Source organism: Sciurus carolinensis, chromosome 1 (assembly GCF_902686445.1).
Source record: "Sciurus carolinensis chromosome 1, mSciCar1.2, whole genome shotgun sequence".
Taxonomy (NCBI): Eukaryota; Metazoa; Chordata; class Mammalia; order Rodentia; family Sciuridae; genus Sciurus; species Sciurus carolinensis.
The window spans coordinates 174538385-174558070 of record NC_062213.1 but is presented as its reverse complement, the minus strand read 5'-3'; the positions used below and the strand labels follow the sequence as shown (position 1 = coordinate 174558070).

The 19686-nt window shown below is 37.6% G+C and overlaps 1 protein-coding gene across 3 annotated transcripts in view; it reads right to left on the bottom strand.

Moving 5' to 3' along the window:
* Window positions 1–338: 338 nt before the first annotated feature.
* The window catches only part of Gpbp1l1 (GC-rich promoter binding protein 1 like 1), a 44487-nt gene continuing 25139 nt past the window's right edge, over window positions 339–19686 (bottom strand). For all 3 annotated transcript variants that reach the window (XM_047524678.1, XM_047524667.1, XM_047524688.1), the window contains exons 6-12: window positions 13240–13312; window positions 11636–11829; window positions 5983–6123; window positions 5373–5531; window positions 3156–3280; window positions 2414–2516; window positions 339–1245 (exon numbers count right to left, since the gene is read on the bottom strand). In XM_047524678.1, the coding sequence (XP_047380634.1) occupies window positions 1093–1245; window positions 2414–2516; window positions 3156–3280; window positions 5373–5531; window positions 5983–6123; window positions 11636–11829; window positions 13240–13312 (948 nt within the window). In that variant the 3' untranslated portion in view covers window positions 339–1092. The remainder of the gene's footprint in view (window positions 1246–2413; window positions 2517–3155; window positions 3281–5372; window positions 5532–5982; window positions 6124–11635; window positions 11830–13239; window positions 13313–19686) is intronic.

Genomic DNA, 19686 nt, shown 5'->3' with positions numbered 1-19686 from the left:
TATTCTCTCCCCTACTGGGCCAGGCACTCCTTGCAACCCTTGTCTTGCATAATGCCTGGGATATAAAATAGGGCTTGGGAAGTATTCGTTCAATGAAAAAACCTTCTTCCCCAACTGGTCACCTAGCCAGCACAGGATCTTTAGTAGGAACACTGAGGCAAGACCTTTCTTTAAAAAAGCACATTGGTAAATACATGGGCACTGAAAATGGTTTCAGGGAGGAAAATCTGGTTTCTGACTTTATTACACATCCACATCAAAAAATATCTGCTAGGGGATGTAGCTTAGCGGTGGAGTGCTTCCTAATTTTAAAGAAAACATACTTCTTACACAAGATATCTAAACTGATGCAAAATATTTATTCCAAGTTAGTTATTTTATGCAGTAGTTTTTCCCCTCAACAGACTTGTGATAACCACATCTTTTAAATCTGTAAATAATGTTATCAAAATAATCTTAATCTTTGAAATCTCACAAAAATTTATATTTTACAATCCACCCTGAATATCAAGGCTGCAAGAATAACACAACATTTCCTATATCCAAATATTTTACAGCTGTACCCGAAAAGGAAAAAGAAAACAAAAACAAACAAACAAAAACCACATATGCTTTGTTAAGGGCTAAAGTTACCCGAGCAGCCAAAAATAAAATAAAATATCCAAATTATTAGCATTAATTTAATACAATTATAACTTCAATAGTCACTTTGTCATTGACAATGATTGCTTGAGCACGGGGGTGAGTGCCCCAAGGGCTGGTAGTAGAAGCTGTTGCTGCAGACCAGTGTCTCCTCTCTGCATCTCTGCACTGCCAGCTCCCACCTGTGCATCGCCCCATATGTACTGTGTGTGTGTATTTAAAAAAAAATCCCACCACACAAACTTCTATTAAGCAGGTAACAGGGAAGAACAACAACAAAAGCTAAACAAGCCAACTGCTCTTTCTTTGGGATATGATTATTTCCCTTGTGCATGAAGTATTCAACAACATTAAGAGAAGGAAAAGGAAAAAAGAACGATTTCTTCTGTATATTCCCTAAACACACAAGCTGAGTTTACTGGGTCAGATTAACTGTGAGCATTTATATGCCTACTTCCAGGCATCATCATCTGATGTTTCACTGCTACTCGTTTCTGTGTCTGAGTCCTCGAACTCTGCTTTACAAGTGCTTCTCCAAGGGGAGAACAGGCTGGAACTGCGGCTCTGCAAGAAGCCATTCTTTCCAAAGCCATTTCTTCTCAGCTGTAGTTAGTATAGGAGAGAAAGAAAACAACCCATCAATGACAACACTGGCCTGTGGGACATAGGAAAAACCCAGGCCTCAATTTGACTGGAGGTAGAATGGGACATGGGGGAACCTTAGATCTCTTAAGATCTTTGAAGATATCTTACAGTAGGGCTTTTCAAACTTTAATGTACAAATAATTATCAAAGGATGGCTTTTTTTGTATTTTTTTGGTACTGAGGTGCTGGTAATTGAATCCTGGGGTGCTTTTACCACTGAGCTACATCTCCAGTTCTTTTTATTTTTTGAGATATGGTCTAAGTTGCTTAGGACTTAACTAACTTGCTGAGGCTGGACTTGAACTCATAATCCTGCTGCCTCAGCCTCCTTAGTAGCCAGTAGGCATGTGCCACCATGGCAAGGACCTTTTCAAAATGCAGATTGTGATTCAGTATGCTGAGGTGGGATTTGAGATTTTCTGAGTTTTGAGTGGTATGGTCTTATGTTAGTTTGTATGTTTTCCTTCTGTAAGACTTATCTAATTGTCATTTATATTTTAAATGTATGTCAACAGAATGTAAACTCAAAAAGGTTTACAGAAGCTTCATTTGTTTTGTTCATGGTTGTAAACCTAAGGATCTGGCAGTTTTTTTTTTTTTTTTTTTTTTTTGCAGTGCTGGGTATTGGGGATTAAATGCAGGGCTTCACCTATGTAAGGCAAGAGATCTACTAGTAAGCCAAATCCCTAGCCTCTGGCAGTGTTTTATTCAGAAAAAGTGGCCAAGCATTTGTTGAATAAATTCACATGTCTTTTGGTTTCTTAGTTCTCACCAGAGCACCAAAAGGACTATAAGGCTGAGTATAGAGAAAGTTCTGGCTGCTTCATAAACACAGAGCTCAGACCTTTGGAATACAATCTTGAGGTTCTGATAAGGGGTTAGAGCTGTGAGGATGAAAGAACATGTTATCTTCTGGAATCTGCTAGTCACTGGCCTCGTTTATATATCTAACACTGGAGATTCTTTTGCTCAGGCAGTTTGATGCTCCTTTACACTTCTACTAGGATAATTATTTTATACTTTGTTTTTCAAGGTCTCTATCTCATTTAGGGCTTCCTGAGGAAAAGGACTGTCCTGACTCCTTTCTTAGTGGCTAACTGGTCTCCAGGGAAGATTTATGACATACCTGCTCTGTCTTCATGTGGAACTCTTTTAGCTCTTCCTCTGTGAGAGGAAGGCAATTCTCATCATTTTCAGGATATTCCTGCCATCCCATTGCTTTCAATAACCTGGTGGAGGCAGAAGAACAAAGAATATATGACAACAGTAAGCCTAAGTGGGAAGTCGACAGCTTTTCACAGAAAATTGGGACATTTTCACATGTACCTAAAGGTCTTTCAATTTCATGGGATTGTGGCCTCTCTCAGAACCTAATCCTAAAGTTCCTCTGGAACAGGAGCCTTCTTTAGGAAAATGCTACCATACTTGGCAGGCTCCACATGCTATTAGCTGTGCCTAAGAAAGCTGGCTACTTTATGTTCAAAGGCCTCATTTAAGTACCAGGCTCCATGTATCAGGGGTTTCAAGCTTTCCAAGGCTCCTTGAAAGGGATTTTATGGTAACTGCTGACTTGGGCCAGCACCACAGTCCCAGGAAACAGATTCTCATTTCTCTCCTTCTCTGACTGCAGCCACAAACTGAGTCTGAAATTAAATGACAGGAAAACTATGGCTAGGAGATAGTGAAAAACTTGGCCAACTCTGTGAGAGAATGCCCAGTTGCCAATAGGTCAATCTGGAATAGTAAAAAAGTTATAGTGCTCATGGACACTTCTCTCTGTATGCCCAGTTCAGTGCTATCCAAGATGTCTTAAGAATTCCAAGGTCTTAATAGGTCACACACAGCATTCTTTGTGATCTTGTACTCACCTGTGCTCTGCTTCCAGAGAGTGTGACAAGACCCCCGCTTCTTCTACCACAGGGAGAGAAAGACCATTCTGAAGACAGCCTTCCTCCCCATTTTCCTTTGGTTCAGGTGTGCTGTTATCCTCCAACTGCAATAAAGAAAAGGAAGGACACACTTGATTTAGTGATCCTTTTTTTTCTTTCAGTGCCACAGATTAAAGCTAAAGATGCTTAATTACTGAGCCACATTCCCCAGCCCCCCCCCCCCTTTTTTTTTGGTGCTGGGAATCGAACCCACGGCCTTGTGCTTGCAAGGCAAGCACTTTACCAACTGAGCTATATCCCCAGCCCTCCCCAGCCCTTTTAAAAATTCTAAAATTTGAGGTTGGTTTCAAATTTGTAATCCTCCTATCTCAGCCTCCAGTTACTGGGATTGTATGCATGCACCACACCCAGCTTAATGATCCTTTGTGATAAGCAACCTACAAAATCAAGGAGTCAGAACCCAGGAAAGTGCTTTCTGAAGAAAACGCCAGCCCACAGGTTTTTCCCTCTTAAAAATGGGGACCTGCTATATAAAAAATGGAGTCTCAAAGCCTATATGGAGGTGCAGGGGATGTGGCTGTGTGGTACAGCACTTGCATAGCATGTGTGAGGCACTGGGTTCGATCCTCAGCACCACATAAAAATAAAATAAAGGCATTGTATCCATCTACAACTAAAAATATATTTAAAAAAATAGCCTATATAGAATGGCAAAAGATCCAGAATAGCTGACACGATATTTATTGAAAGAGAAGAACAAAGTTGGAAGACTGATATTACCAGACATTAAGGCTTACTGTAATAGCTAGAATAATTAAAAGACAGTGTGGTTATTGCAAAATAGACAAACAGCAATGGAACAGAGTCCAGAAATACATAGTAAACTGATCTTTGAAAAGGGAACAAAGGTGATAAAATGGAGAAGATAGTTTTTTCAACAAAGATAATGGGAATAATTGGACATCCACATGCAAAGAAAATGAGCCTAACTGAAGACTTTACACCCTTCACAAAAATTAACTCAAAATTATAGCTCTAAATTTAAATACAAAACCATAAAACACCTAAAAATAATATAGGAGAAAATACAGATGACTTTAAATATGTCAATGTTTATTCTACATACAACATCAAAGGCATAATCCATAAAAACTGGTAAGTGGACTTTATTAAAAACACATATAAAAAATTTTCTGCTCTGCAAAAGACACTGTCAAGAGAATGAAAAGACAAGCCACACAGAGGGAGGAAATGTTTGCACATGAGATATCTGATAGAACGACTGTTATCCAAGCTCCACAAAGAACTCTTAAAATTCAACAATAAAGCAACCTGATTTAAAAATAGGCAGATCTGAACATAAAATGTAGATGACAAATAGGCATGTGAAAGGATGTGCCATATCTCATATCATTAGGGAAATGTAAATTAAAACAATCAAGATACCACTATATACCTAGAAGGGTCAAAATCCACAACATGGATAACATAAAATGCTGTTATGTGGAGCAATTGGAACTCTCCTGCATTACTGGTAGGAATGTAAATGGTACAACCCCTTTGGAAGACAGTTTGGTGGTTTCTTACAAAACTACATGTGCAACCAAATACAGTGAGGCATGTCTACAATCCCAGCTACTTGTGAGACTGAGGCAGGAGAACTGTCAAGTTCAAAGTCAGCCTTGGCAATTTAGCAAAAGACTGTCTCAAAAAATAAAAAGGGTTGGAGATGTAGTTCAGTATTAAACTGCCCCTGGGATCAACTGCCTGTACCCCAAACAAAAACAAACCAAACCCCTCATCCAAACCCAAAACCCCTCAACGTGCTCTTACCTTAAAATCCAGCCAGCACAGTGGCTGGTATTCACCTAAAGGACCTGACAACTAATGCCCATATAAAAACTTGCACACAGTTGTTTATAACAACTTTATTTGTAACTGCTAGAACTTGGAAGCAATTAATATATCCTTCAATAGATGAACCCAGTGATCATTAAAATAAATCCTAATTTGAATTTCTGATGAACAATGAATTAAACTCACTAAAGGCTCTAGAAGGTCGATACTCTTACAGATACTATATACATTTTAAAATCTTGTCACTTCTTTCACTCTTGAAGGGTGGTGGTGGGGGGACCACCCACATATAACAAAAGAAAATACCTATACTGTCCCAGAAAACCCCTATGCTCTTACATCCTCCAGCTTGTCGCAGTCTCTGTTCTCTGTAAAGTCTCCATTCCGGTCATCCTTCAGAGTCTTCAGGAACTCACTTTTTCTGTCAGTGGTTCGGCGGGTCAACTTGGTCAGCCGAGAGTTGCTGATCTCAATTGGAGGGGTAATGCTGGAGGGACTCTAGGCAAATATCACAAATAGGTTGCTCCTGACAGCAAAGAGCAAGCACTGGGATTCTTTAGATTATTTCTTACATGGCATGGTTTCCACAATCTGGTAGCCTATTTAATACTCTCACCTTTTACCAAAAAAAAAAAAAAATCCTTTTATTTAACAACTTATTTTTGCAGGGTTTTTATAGTTAAGACTTGCTGGCCTATATAGCACCTTTTTGATCCTTCTACAGACACCAGAATGCCGGGGTAGGTCTATCACAGAACATTTACCCTGCTCAGCTACTGCCCACTTTTGGATGCTCATAATGGGAGACAATAGCAAAGAAATAATTCTCAGTTAAGTATAGTTACCAAAGAAATGGCATTACAGCCACATAGTCACGCTGCCTATCTTAGTGTAAGTAAGTGGGAAATGGCAACTTTAGAAAAGTGTGTCCTGCATTATCCTCACTCACCTCTTTGGGAGAGCTGAGAACTGCGCCACCAGCCAGTACCACTGGTTTGGTAACAGAGATTGGATTGGTAAATGCAGACTCCCGGCTAGAGGAAAGGGATCCTGATTTGTGTTCCATTCTGCTAGATTTCCATGCATTGGGCTACACAGGAATAAATATATCAGTCAAAATAAGCACATAAACAGGAACTCAGCTTGTAAAATCATAAAGCAAAGAGTGAAATGTTATTTGGAAATGTAATTTCCCAGAGCTTACCTGTCTCAACATGTTTGGGAGGTGTGCAAACCCTTTCTGATGTTAGACACTTGAAGGATAAAGAAAGATGGGAAACAGAGGAGCCATATGGGATGTTAACAGGTATTTCTCAAAAGAGCTCTCTACTTCAATCAGCCTGGTGCTGACTGATCAAAGGTGCTGGGGTGATCAAAGTTCAGTGGCTTTCATTACTGTGCTATTTCTCAAAGTGTTTAAGTGCACAGATGAATTTGACAAGATGTCCCATTTTACCCAATTTTTCTTTTATGATGTTATTAACTTCCACAAAACACATCAGGAAATGCTGTTTTCTAGGAACTTTGAAGGCAAGAAGCTACTTCAAGGCTATCCGGGTCTTGTCAATAGCTGGACAATCCTGCTTTAGTTAAGAGCCCTCTCCCGCTTTTGGTACCAGCAACTGAACCCAGGGACACTTAATCACTGAGCCACATCCCTAGCCGTTTCTTCTTTTAAAAAACAGGGTCTTGCTAAGTTGTTGAGGCTGATTTTAAACTTTCAAACCTCCTGCCTCAGCTTACTGAGCTGCTGGGATTACAGATGTGCACCACTGTACCTAGCAGAGGCCCCCTTTTTTCTTAGCTTTGAGGTCTGGTCATAACCCCAACTGTGATGACAGCATATATCTGGAATGCTTCATTTTTTGAGTCAGTGACACTGAGACCAAGGAAGATGAAGCAGGTCAATGGAACAGGGCTGAAGCAAGGGGAAAATTTCTACTTATTTTTCCAGACTAAAATATTAGAATCAAGAGACTTAAATAATTCCTTTCTTGGGTTGAGGGCACGATAGATGACACAGTAACTTTACAAAAGGAATTAATTTTACTGAATATCTACCAGGTGCTTGCCATATAATTTTATTCTTAAACACATCAGGTATAATCAGTATTATTTTTGTGGGATCAGGGATTGAATTCTAGGGTGCTTTACCACTGAACTACATCCTCAGTCTTTATTTTTTGAGACAGGGTCTCATTAAGTTGCTGAGGCTGGCCTCAAACTTGCAGCCCTCCTGTTCTGCCTCCAGAGTCATTAGGATTACAGGTATGTGCCACTGCCCAAAGCTTAGGTAAAATTATTATGTTGATTTTACTTTATGGAGAACCACACTTAAGACTTGAGTTTCTGCTACAGTAGTACAAAAGGTTTACCACATAGTCTTACATGTAATAGAATGCCTATATCTATGCTTAATTTTATTCCAACTTAATCTTTAGTAACTTAAACACTATGGCATATTTTGTTCCCTGCAATACTTACCTCTATCCCCATTTTTATAAAACGGCTCTTTCATAAATAACCAAAAATCTTATCCTTACATTACAAAGGATAGCTTCCAAAAATATTTCTTTGGGGAATGACATATTGCTCACTGCCAAACTTTTCCAAACCTATCTCTTCCCTTTCTTGAGTCCCTGATACTCTAGGTTTTGTTCTTACCTCCTGAATTCCTTTCAGTCTTTTCAACTGATACAGGAATTCTGTAGTTTTCTATGCTCAGTACTTTTTTTTTTTTTTTTTTAAACCTTTGTTTTATTTATTTTTATGTGGTGCTGAGGATCGAACCCAGTGCCTCACACATGCTAGATAAGTGCTCTACCACTGAGCTACAACCCCAGCCCCTGCTGTTATCTTTTCCTAGGTGACTTTCATTAGAAAAACTAATTCTGTGGAACCATTCAATGGGTTTAAAATAAAATTATGTAGATAATTCGTAAAACTGTATCTCTACCCCCAGCCTTTCCCCTTTTATAAAGGCCTACCTGAAGTCTTTTTTGTCCATCACTTCACTCATACCAGCCACACAGAATCACTTGCCTCCTCCCAAACATGGCATGTTCTGCCTCCATTTTTGGGTAATGGTTCTTTTTGCCTAGACCGTCCCACCCACTTTATTTGGTCTCTAACAAACTCATACTTTTAAAACTTTCATTTACTGAGCAATTAGGATGAGTCAGGAACTGTATTTCAATATCTTTAAAACTTTAACTTCATTCTTTCACAATTATGTGACAGATAAAATTAACTCTTAATTTTTTAGGGAAAAGTTAGAAAAAATAAATAACTTCAAGATACTAGCCCTAGAGAGTGACACAAAGATTCCAACTTAGTCAACTTTAACTCTAGTCTGAATTCTCAACTTCTTTCCTTTTCTTCCTTCAAGATGGGAGGCATTCTGGAACAGCACAAAGAGGCCTGCTATTAAGTTAGACCTGGTTTAAGAGTCTTGACTATATTTTTTTTGGTACAGGGATTGAACCAGGGGCTCTTAACCACTGAGCCACATGCTCAGCCCTTTTTTGTATTTTATTTAGATAGGATCTGAGTTGCTTAGGGCCTCACTAAACTGCTGAAGCTAGCTTTTAACTTGAGATTCTCCCGCCTCAGCCTCCTGAGCCACTGGGATTACAGGCGTGCACCACCACAGCGGCCTGAGTCCTGACTCTTACTACTACTTAGTTATTGAATCTCAAATTACATAATTTTTTTTACCTCCCAGGACTGAGAAGTAAATGTGCTAATATGTGTAAAAGGCCTCACAAAGGTCTTAGAATACAGTAAGAAGCCAACAGATAGTTCTTTTCCCTTTACACATTTTTTTTTCCTCCCAGTAATGGGGATTGAACCCAGGGCCTTGGGCTTGCAAGGCAAGCACTCTACCAACTGAGCTATATCCCCAGCCCCCCTTTACCACATATTTGAACCCAGTTACCCAGTTAGCTACAAAGATTTTAAGAACCCTCCCCAAGCAGAATATAATAATTAAAAAAAAAAAAAAAAAAGAAAAAAAAAAAAAAAAAAAACTGTCTTTCATTTTGTGCTTCTAGGCGTGCTTTACCACTGAGTCACATTCCCAGCCCTCTTTTGGAGACAGGGTCTCACTAAGTTGCCAAGGTTAACCTTGAAATTGCGATCCTCCCACCTTAGACCCCCAAGCTGCTGGGATTATAGGTGTGTGCACCATGCTCTGTTGAGTATTCAATATATAAATACTAAATTTTAGTAACAATTGCTAATAACCAGATAAAATACATAAATGGAAAAATCAACATCTACCTATTAGTCATCTCATTTCTGCCTTCCTTTAACATTTCACATTCAGGGTACACAAAAACCATACTCATCAATTTTCCTAAAAACTGATTTTCCATAGTTAGCTGAGTTTTCTAGGTAAGAATATGCAGTATACTCTGCTTTCTTTCTCTAATATTCTTACAGTGTATTCTGTTTTCCCACTATAGATCATTACCACCTCCCTTCTCTGTGAACTGTCATCATCCTGTTCAGGCTTCATAATCTTCGAAAAGGACAGTAATGACACCTTTACATAGTTTTCTCTTCACTTTGCCTAGAACAGGACTAAAGTAATGTTATACTCTATATCATGATTTTTATCCTTGAAGACAATAACATTGTCTTACTTATTTTTGTAGTTTCTATAGTCTTAACAGAATGCTTGCAGACATCTCAAATGAAATAACTTATTAAAACTCTCTATATACTCTTAGGGATGGGACAAACATAAGTTATACTGACATGTTGGTAACTGGTACCATTTATTGACATTTTACTATGTGTCATTTTAAGTACTCTATTACTAAAGTCTCATTTACTCCTCACAAAAAACTTAAAAGGTGGGTATTATGTTTATAATACTCTATTTTATAGATGAAGAAACTGAAACCAAGTTAAAAAACTTGCTTAAGGTCATACTACAAGAGCAAAATGGGATTTATTTACTCCAAAGCCCTGCTATTAACTTCCATTGTAGAGTGTTTCTTCGTAATACCTGCTCTCTTCACTTGAATTAACATTCTTTCTCTTCTACATCAGAGGAGTAAGTATCCTAAACCCTTTCAAAGATAATTCATACTGTTTAGATTTGAAAAGTCCATTAAAGGATATGTGTTGAAGGACTGCTTCCCAGACCATGGGGCTATTGAGAAGTGGTGAAATTTTTAGGAGGAATGGCCTAGTGAAAGGAAGTTTAGATCATTAGGGGTTTCCCCTTAAAGGGAATATTGAGACCCCACCCCTTTCCTGTCTATCTCCTTGCTCTCTGGTCACCTAGAGTTGAACAGTTCTCCTGTGCCACACATTCCCATCAGTCATAATTGATGCTAGACTTCTTTGTATTGTTCATAAGTATCAAACACAGTGCTTGTGCACAATGGTAAGTGAATTAATGCTCACTGGTTCTTCTTTTAAGAACACTAACTTTTAATTGTTTCCTTCAGCTAGAATTCATTCAAGAAATTATGTGCTTATATAAAGGTGAAAGGAATATAAATATGAAGAGGATCCAAAGCCTGCCCTTAAGGAGGTTATACATAGTTGTAAAAGAAAAAGACTTATAAAGAGGTTGGCATGACCTTGAAGAGAAAAGAAGAGAAAAAAGGGGCAGTAAGATGAAAAAGATAGAAGGCACTTAGGTTAAGAAGAATTAATTATACATGTGACCACTAAGTAGTTTGAACACTGAATTATCAGGTGAAAAATTGACAACTACCATCCATGGGCCTAATCTAGCCTGACGTGTTTTTGTATGGCTCACGAGCTAATTATTTTTACATGTTTAAAGGGATACAAAGTAAGATGTAATACATAACAAAGACCATATGTAACCAGAAAAGACTAAAATATTTATTATCTGGCTCTTCATTAAAAAAAAAAAAAAATACCAATCCCTGCTATAAATGGTTTAGAACCACTGAAAGGATTTAGGAAGGGATATGATATATTCAGTTTTTCTTTTCTTTCCTTTCATTATTTTTTTTTGGGGGGTGGGGGTGGGGGGAGGATGGAGTCTATGTTGCCCAGTCTGGCCTCCAACTCCTGGGCTCAAGTGATCCTCCTGCCTCAGTCTCCTTAGTAGCTGGGACTATAGGTGCGTGCCACCGCGCCTGGCTGTATTCAACTGTTTTAGGATGATCATTCTGGCAGTTCTGTGGAAGATGAATATAGGAGAGATAAGAAAATAAAAGAGTACACTGCAACACTAAATGTGAGATGACAAGGTCTTAAACAAGAACAGTACAGAGGGAATCACTGATAGGGACTTTATAATTACTTGGCTGAGGGGAATGAGTGAGAAGGGTGAGGAGGAAGAGGAAAGATGCAGCCAAGGTAGTCAGCAGAGTGATCAAATGAATGTTAATGCTACTGGTGGAAAAGCAAACTAGGAGTAGGTTTATGAAATGAAGCTAATCCAGCCGGCAGCTGCAGAGAGTCTGGAGACAGTACAATGCTACATATAAGGTACTGAATGAATGTCTGATGAATGATGTTTGATAGGAAAAAAAAAATTTACTAAAATGTTTTCTGATTTACTCCCAAACTTATGTTGTACAGGTTCTTACACTGATTCCAAATTATACCTTGGAAGGAGGTGGTGCAGGCTTAGGAACCAAGTTCTTATAAACACTTGGAACCATAGTTGACGATTTGTTCCCATTTGCATGGTGAGATCCTGGTGAGGTGAATGCAGCAGAGAAGGCAGCAGCAGGATCCTCTTTGGAAACTTTTTTGATAACTAGCATCTTGGAGGGTTGCTTGGCACTAGGTGGATTTTCTGTGAAATACAACAGTGGAGACATAAAAGAATATCACACTTGTTGAGTAACATAAAACATGGTTTATACCAAGGTCTCACCTTCAACAAATAAGGTGAGAGTTGAGACCAAGAGGCAAACATTTCCTGGTGTGCACTTAAAAGATATTCTTAAAAGCAAAACTACTTGGGAACTGTAGGGAAAATGGCAGCATATGAAGCATGTGGTATTAAATTCAAAAACCAACCAAAAAGCACAAAGATGTTAGCAGTCTTTAGAGACAAAATCTGTCTAATGTACAATGTTATCAGTCAGGCAAGGACTATACAAGAATATATCCAAAGATAGCAGCTCCTGACAGCAAGGGAGTGAACAAATGAGGTAACTGGAGAAAGAAGTCTGCCATGGGACTCTGTGGTGAGCAACAATAGAGCAAAGTCATATACCCCTAACAAAGAAGAGGTACAGCAATCACTCTTAATTCTATAATACTGGATTCAAACCCAGGATTTAGATATGGAAAGTCTTCCTGAATAATACACCTGGCTATGCACAGAACCCATCTCATGAAGGGGCCAAGAGAGTTCAATTTGTAAATGTCAAAGATTACAATGCCACAGATCATGTTTTGAGATACCCTGATTCTTTTTTCTTTTTTTGTGGTGTTGGGGATTGAACCCAGGGCCTTGTGCTTGCAAGTCGAGCACTCTACCAACTGAGCTATCTCTCCAGTCTTACGCTGATACTTATTTCAATTTTTTGTGTATTACTATTCCCCCAAAATACAAATAAACACATGCACTTATCTTTTCCCCTTGCCCTACACATTTATAATTGCCAAAAATTCAGCAACTGGAACTGAGATGCACTGGATGTAGTATTATACAACCTTTCAAAGAATTATTCTTTTTAAACTGCTGAGGATTGAACCCAGGGCCTTGCTCTTGCCATTGAGCTATATCCCTAGCTCTCAAAGAATACTTCTGAAGTGTATGTAGTAATATGCTGGAATATTCAAGATTATACTGTTATGTAGACTCACATATATTTATGAGATATTCACAACACATAAATATAACAAAAAATAATAACTATTTTAAATGAATTAGCAATGCTAACTTTAAAATTACTTTTTATGACTTTATAATATTATTCCTTTACTTAAAATCTCCTTCCAAAATAAAGGTTCTAAAAGCTTTCAATTATCTGTATTCTGATTACATTTCAATGGTATTTTGAGGGGCAGAGTAATCTGCTATTCTTTTAGACACTTAAATTAGTGAAGAACTAACAGGAGTTAGTTACCAAGGGCAAACGGATGAGATGAGATGAGAAGCAAGAGATAAAGAAACAAGAAAAAGAATTTTTGCTCCTCTCCCTGGTAAGAAAAAATTTAAAGTTTTGCCTTTAAAATGGCAAAATCTACCTACCCCACACTCCAGAAGGGGTCCCAATAGGTCTGCATGGCTGATTCTGTTTGCCAGCTTCAGGATTCAAAGAAGGCTAGGAAAAAAGGGATATGAATGGTTGATATAAAAAGCTTATCATTTTGGGACTTTTGCAAAGTAGCCATCACCATGGAACCTATCAAATAATTACAAGTTATTAGCACTAATTCAATGTTGTATTTAAAATTATAATAAGAAAGTGTTGAAATGCAAAACCAACAGGTGTTATGTTGTATTTAGGCTCTCTTGAGTTTTACTTACTCTGATATAAGTGGGATTTATTTTGTATATTAACAGACTAAACGTCTAAGTTCCCACCTTCCTATATGATAGGTACACTACATAAGGAGGCACAGAAAGTTGAACAAATAAGGACGTGGATCATCTTTCGCAGATTTAAGGAAGATAATCTGGTCAGTGAAATGCATAGTATTCAATGCACTTCTAAGACTCCATTAGAGTGAGGTCAACCATGTGCCAGGTATTGCTAGGAATAAAAGGCAAAAAAGGGCCTTTGTCAAACCTCACAGTTACCATATCACTATAAAGATAAACTTGTAGACACAAAAGTACCATAAAAGGTTCCAGAAACTATGATAAAAATTTGCATTAGGGAAGGACTGCTGAGGGAGGAAAGGATAATTCCACTTGAAAGAGAAATGTTGTCAGAAAAGGTTTTGTTTTAAGTGAGAACTAAGAAGAGTCTTAGATAAATTCCAAACTGGAAAATGGGTGATTCAAGAACAGAAAGTGCAATGACCTACCAAATAGGAAAGCATGAAAAAGAACAGTGTACTGAGAGATCTGCAGTTAGCTAGCATGATTAGTGCTATGGAAGGAAAGGAGGTCTTCTACAGGAAAACAGATATCTGGCAAAATTGGCAACAGCTGACTTGTGGGAGCATCTCTTAGGGAGATTAAATTTTATTCTATAGTAATGGGATCCATTCTTCAGGCACAGAGTTAACATGATCTAATCATTAATTTATAAGTCACTGTGGTAGGAGCTTGGAAAGATGGCTGTAAACATTTAGTTTAAATATTGAGACCATTAGGAGACCAACTGCACAGCCTGGAAAAGTAATCAAAGCAACAGGAGTAGAGGAAGAGATGAAGGGAAAGACAGAAAAGAATTAAGAACAATAGACTGGATTGTATGTGGGTATGAGGATGACACCAATGTTCAAGACCAAACTTTACAATCTGGTAACAGGGTAGGAAAATATCTTTCCAACACAAATGCCTTTAGAATATTAAAGAATAAAAAGACACTCAGAATCTAGTAGAAAGCATCTAAGTCAGAACCTCTAGAACAGTCAAGAGAAATAAAAGTTGTATCCCATTTGTGTACAATGAGTCAAAATAATAATAAAAAAAAAAGTTAAAAAAAAGAATCTCTAAAGGTAGGGTCCCAGCTGGTATATACTCCTTTGTCAAGGTGAGAACCATTAGAAGTACAAGCACAAATACATGTATCCATTTAATACATGTGACCTAGTGAACATCATAACTTAGTCAAGCCTACCTAAAAACACTGCTTACAACACTTACATTAGCCTACTCCTATAGTCAGGCAAAATCAATATGAAGCCTATTTTATAATAACACAGTCTATTTTATAATAAAGTGTAAATATCCTATGTATCCTAAGTATAAATATCCTATGTAAAGTGTAAAATACCCTATTCAGTAACTTACATTACTGAATACTACGCTGAAAATGAAAAACAGAATGGTTGTATGGATATGCTTTTGCATCACTGTGAAGTTAAGTGGAACCATCAAAATTGGGACCATTTGAATTAAAAGATAAATACCCCATAAATTCTCTTTTAACCCTATTTGGTTTTGATTCTACAATTAATCACTTTTCACTGCTGAGTGATGCTTGAATCCAGGGTCTCACATAGACCAAGCACTCTACCACCAAGCTATACCTGCAGCTATTGACCACATATTTAATATTTACCACTATTGTTTTTGTTGGTGTCTTTCTGGTTAATTTGTCTGAAGCTTGTTCTTTAGTAACTTCCTTAGGAAAAGCAGTAGGAAGAAAATCCTGAGTTCTTACACATTGATGTTTGTGGTCTTTATAACTGAGAAAGTTTGATAGAATATAAACCCTTTTTTTATATATTCTAACTCCATTTATTTTTGTTATAAAGTTTTGCTGTTGAAGCACTCTACCACTGAGCCACAACCCCAGTCCCAATATTTTTTTTTTTGTCTTTTTAAAAAATTTTAGTTGTAGGTGGACACATTACCTTTTCTTTTTTAAAAATTTTTATGTGGTACTGAGGCTAGAACCCAGTACCTCATGTGTGCTAGGTAAGTGCTCTACCACTGAGTTACAATCCCAGCCCTGTCTTTTAATTCTTGAAAAATGTGTTCATTCTTTTGTATCCCTTTTTGCTGAGTCTTTTTTCCCTGAAATCTTTCACTTCTTTCCAGAGATCTAGTACCATAAGCATTTCTGGATTATGTGGTTCTTTACCATTTTTTAAATATCATTTGAAGTTTTAAGAGAATAAGTTATAGTTCTTATCTGTTTTGTGGTTATGTCCTACAGGTGTACTTCACTTTGTTAGGATGTTACTCTTTTTTTTTAAATTTTTTTTTTTAAATTATAAGGTAGGGGCTGGGGATGTAGCCCAGTGGTAGGGTGCTTGCCTAGCATGTGCAAGACCCTGGGTTCAGTCTTCAGCATATCACACACAAGCGCGTGCGCTCGCGCACGCGCGCACACACACACACACACACACAAAGGTAGAAAAGGAATTTGACCTTGATTCTTTCATGTTGCTCATTTATATGTGATTAGCTTCTGTGGATATAGTTCTAGCTAGCTTTTCATGCTCTTGTTTTCATAGTGTTCAAAAATATAGTAACTTGCTTTTCTTTAATGCTGGATGTTCTGCCCCTTCCCCCCTTTTATGTGAACTTTCCCTTTCCTTTGTCTATTATGTGTCTTTGCACAGCTCAGTCTGGATTATATTTCCAACAACTGGAGACTTTGTTGTAAATGGGAATATCAGGGGGCTGGGGTTGGGGCTCAGTGGTAGAGTGCTGAGGCACTGGGCTCGATTCTCAGCACAAGAAAGATTCTCAGTACTTCCCCCCTCAGAGAAGCACCTCAACAATTGTTCTGCCATTCTGAGAGCTATAGCTGAGTACTTTCAAACAGGGTCTGAACACATTTAATAACAATAGCACTGACCATTAAAAAAAAAAATCTATGTGTCATCAGGTATAGTGGCACATGCCTGTAATCCCAGCAATTTGGGAGGCTGAGGCAAGAGAATTTCAAGTTTGAGGCAAGCATGAGCAATTTAGCAAGACCTTGTCTCAATAAAATAAAAAGGGCTGGGGAGAGAACTGAGTGGCAAAGCATTCCTGTATTTAATCCCTAGTACAAAACAAAAACAGAAAAACCCAACTATACGTTAAGATCTGTACTAAGTGATTCACATACGTTATTTAACATACATCATAGTACAATATTGTAACGTATGCATATATTACTATCTCTACCTAATAATTCAGGGACAATTACAACTATTTAACTTGCTCAAGGTAACAATATAGGACGATTTTAAAACAAAAATAACTTTTTATTAATGTAAAGTGATACAGAAAATCAGCTCTGAACAATTCAGTTCCCAAACACCTTACAACCTATAAACACTGCCCCCTCGCCACAGGGATTTGGGGATTGAACCCAGGGGCACTCTCCACTGAAATACATCCCAGTCCTTTTCATTTTTTGGTTTTGCGACAGGGTCTTGCTAAATTGCCCAGAGTGACCTCAAACTTGCAATCCTCCTGCCTCAGTCTTCTGAGTAGCTACGATAGGCAGGTACCATAGCACATGGCTAATTTGTAATTCATATATTACTCCTCTTTCTTGATATATCCTTTTCTTCTTTGGCTAATCACTCTCAGTTCACCTTATTGCTATCCCACAGGTTCCGCTCTATGCCTCTTCCCCCTCTTACTAATATATTATGTTCCTTCAGTGAGTCCATCTGCCCATAAACTGCAACTGTTATTTCTATTTCAAGGGCACATCCTTCTCACTTATCTCTTTGGCATAAGTTCTATTACCTTCTCCCACCAATTATGCATTTTCTGTTTTTCAAGTTAATTACATATCAGTCATAAATTCACTTTGGATAGATTCCTTATTTTTGACTCTTCCTTCTCCAATTACAATACCTCAGTTCAAGTCCTCTAGATTTAGCCTCCAAAACAAGGGCTTTTACAACCTAAATGTCCATCAACTAGAAAATGGATAAATACAAATATATTTACATAATAGGGTATTTATTTACTACATAGTAATGAAAAAAATCCAGAGCAAGTTCTTTCAATCATGGTACTAATGACCTTTTGGGCTGGCTATATGTTTTTTATGCGTTGTCCAGGGCATTGTAGTTGTTTAAGTAACATCCTTGATATCTACACCCTAGATGTCAGTAGCACTAATTCCAGGTATAACAATCAAACTGCCTCTAAATATTATAAATTGTCCCTTGGGGGCTAAAGAGTCCCAGGTTGAGAACTACCAAACTGGAGCCATATGTATCAACATACATAAAAGTCAAACAATTTTATACAATTGAAAAGAATTACAGTATGAACTACTATTCATACACAGTTCATAAACAGTTCCAAAGTTTATGGATGTATATGCATATGGTACGATTTAATCCAAACATGCCTGAAGAAGTTAAAACAGTGTAATTAAAACAGTCATTACCTCTAGGAGGACAACAGAATTAAGGAAGCCTTAACTGTGTACCTAATATCTTGTCTTTTTTCTAAAAGAATAGTCTAGAACAATATTTGGCAAAATGTCACTATTCCACAGAGCTGAGTGATATACATAGTGGGTAGTTTTTCCCCCATATTTTTTTGTGTCTTTATTTCATAAAAATGTAAAAGCAAAGTAATTTGCCCTTATTGGTCTTTTTAAGGTTTGCTTTGACAGCAAACTTCCCTTTAAATCACTTAACAGGTGAAGACAATGTCACCTTAATAAAAATTTTTTCCTGATGTCAATTAATTTCCCACTAGGAATATTGAAGGTCTAATACCAGAACTGAGTTTAAATTTCAACCCATGTTATTTCTTTTTTCTTAATATTTTTTAGTTGTAGATGGACACAATATCTTTATTTTGTTTATTTATACATGATGCTGAGAATCAAACCCAGTGCCTCACACATGCTAGGCAAATGCTCTACTACTGAGCAACTCCAAGTTCCTGCATTATTTCTTGTTTGTCACAATCTCCTCTTTTTTACCAAAGCACAGATGAAATTAAAAGTACTGGGAATCCAAATAACCTTGTTTTCTATATGCTCAATCACCTATGGTTATAAGATGTATTTTTAAACATTTCCAGTCAGATATAAATTATGTCATCATCGTGGGCTCAATGAATTACGTGGAATAAAAGCATAAAGGAAAGTTATATAAAAGCAATGTAATGGGGCTGGGTTGTGGCTCAGTGGTAGAACGCTTGCCTAGTATGTGTGAGGCACTGGGTTCAATCCTCAGCACTGCATATAAATGAATGAATAAAATAAAGGTCCTTCAACAAAAAAACAAAAAAGCAACGTAAGGGCTGCGAATGTAGATTGTAACTCAGTGGTAGAGCGCTTGCCTTTTGTGTGTAAGGCATTGGGTTCAATCCTCAGCGCCACATGAAAATAAAGGTATTGTGTCTGTCTACAACTTAAAAGAAATGCAACAAAAATTTTTTGTTGTTGTTAAAGTTTTTGTTATTGGTTTGAAGGGAATTTCATCAATTCCCTTAATTATGATGAGCAATTAAGACCGTAGTCGTTCCCACAAGTCTTTCTTGTATTTCCTCATAAATTTAATACAAAAGTAATGAAAATTACAGTTTGGTCTTGTAGTAATTTCTATGCTACTGGATATCTGGGTCATTCTGGATAAACACTCAAGAGTATGTCACGGAACTATAGACTTCCAAAGATAAAAGTTTTGAAGGACTTCCTGGAGACAGGAATTAATATATAACATTTATATCAAGGACCCTAGGACTTTCAAGACTTGGGGAAGAGAGACTGATGTCCAAACTTGACTCCTCTTTAGTTAATTTTTTAATTATTTTGGTGCTGGGCATTGAACAACAGGACCTTGTGCTTGACAGACAAGCGCTCTCCTGTCACTGAGCTGTAAGTTCCAACTTAATTAGTTGACTTTATTGTTGAAGTGGCTATAATGAAAGTTTCTGGTAACTCAAGATACTGAGGCAGGAGTTCAAATCTGAGGCCAGCCTCAGCAACTCAGTAAAACCCTGTTGCAACATAAAAAATAAAAAGGTTGGGGATGTAGCTCAGTGGTAAAGCTCCCCAGGTTCAATCCCCAATACCAAAAAAGAAGTGATGAATGGTTAATA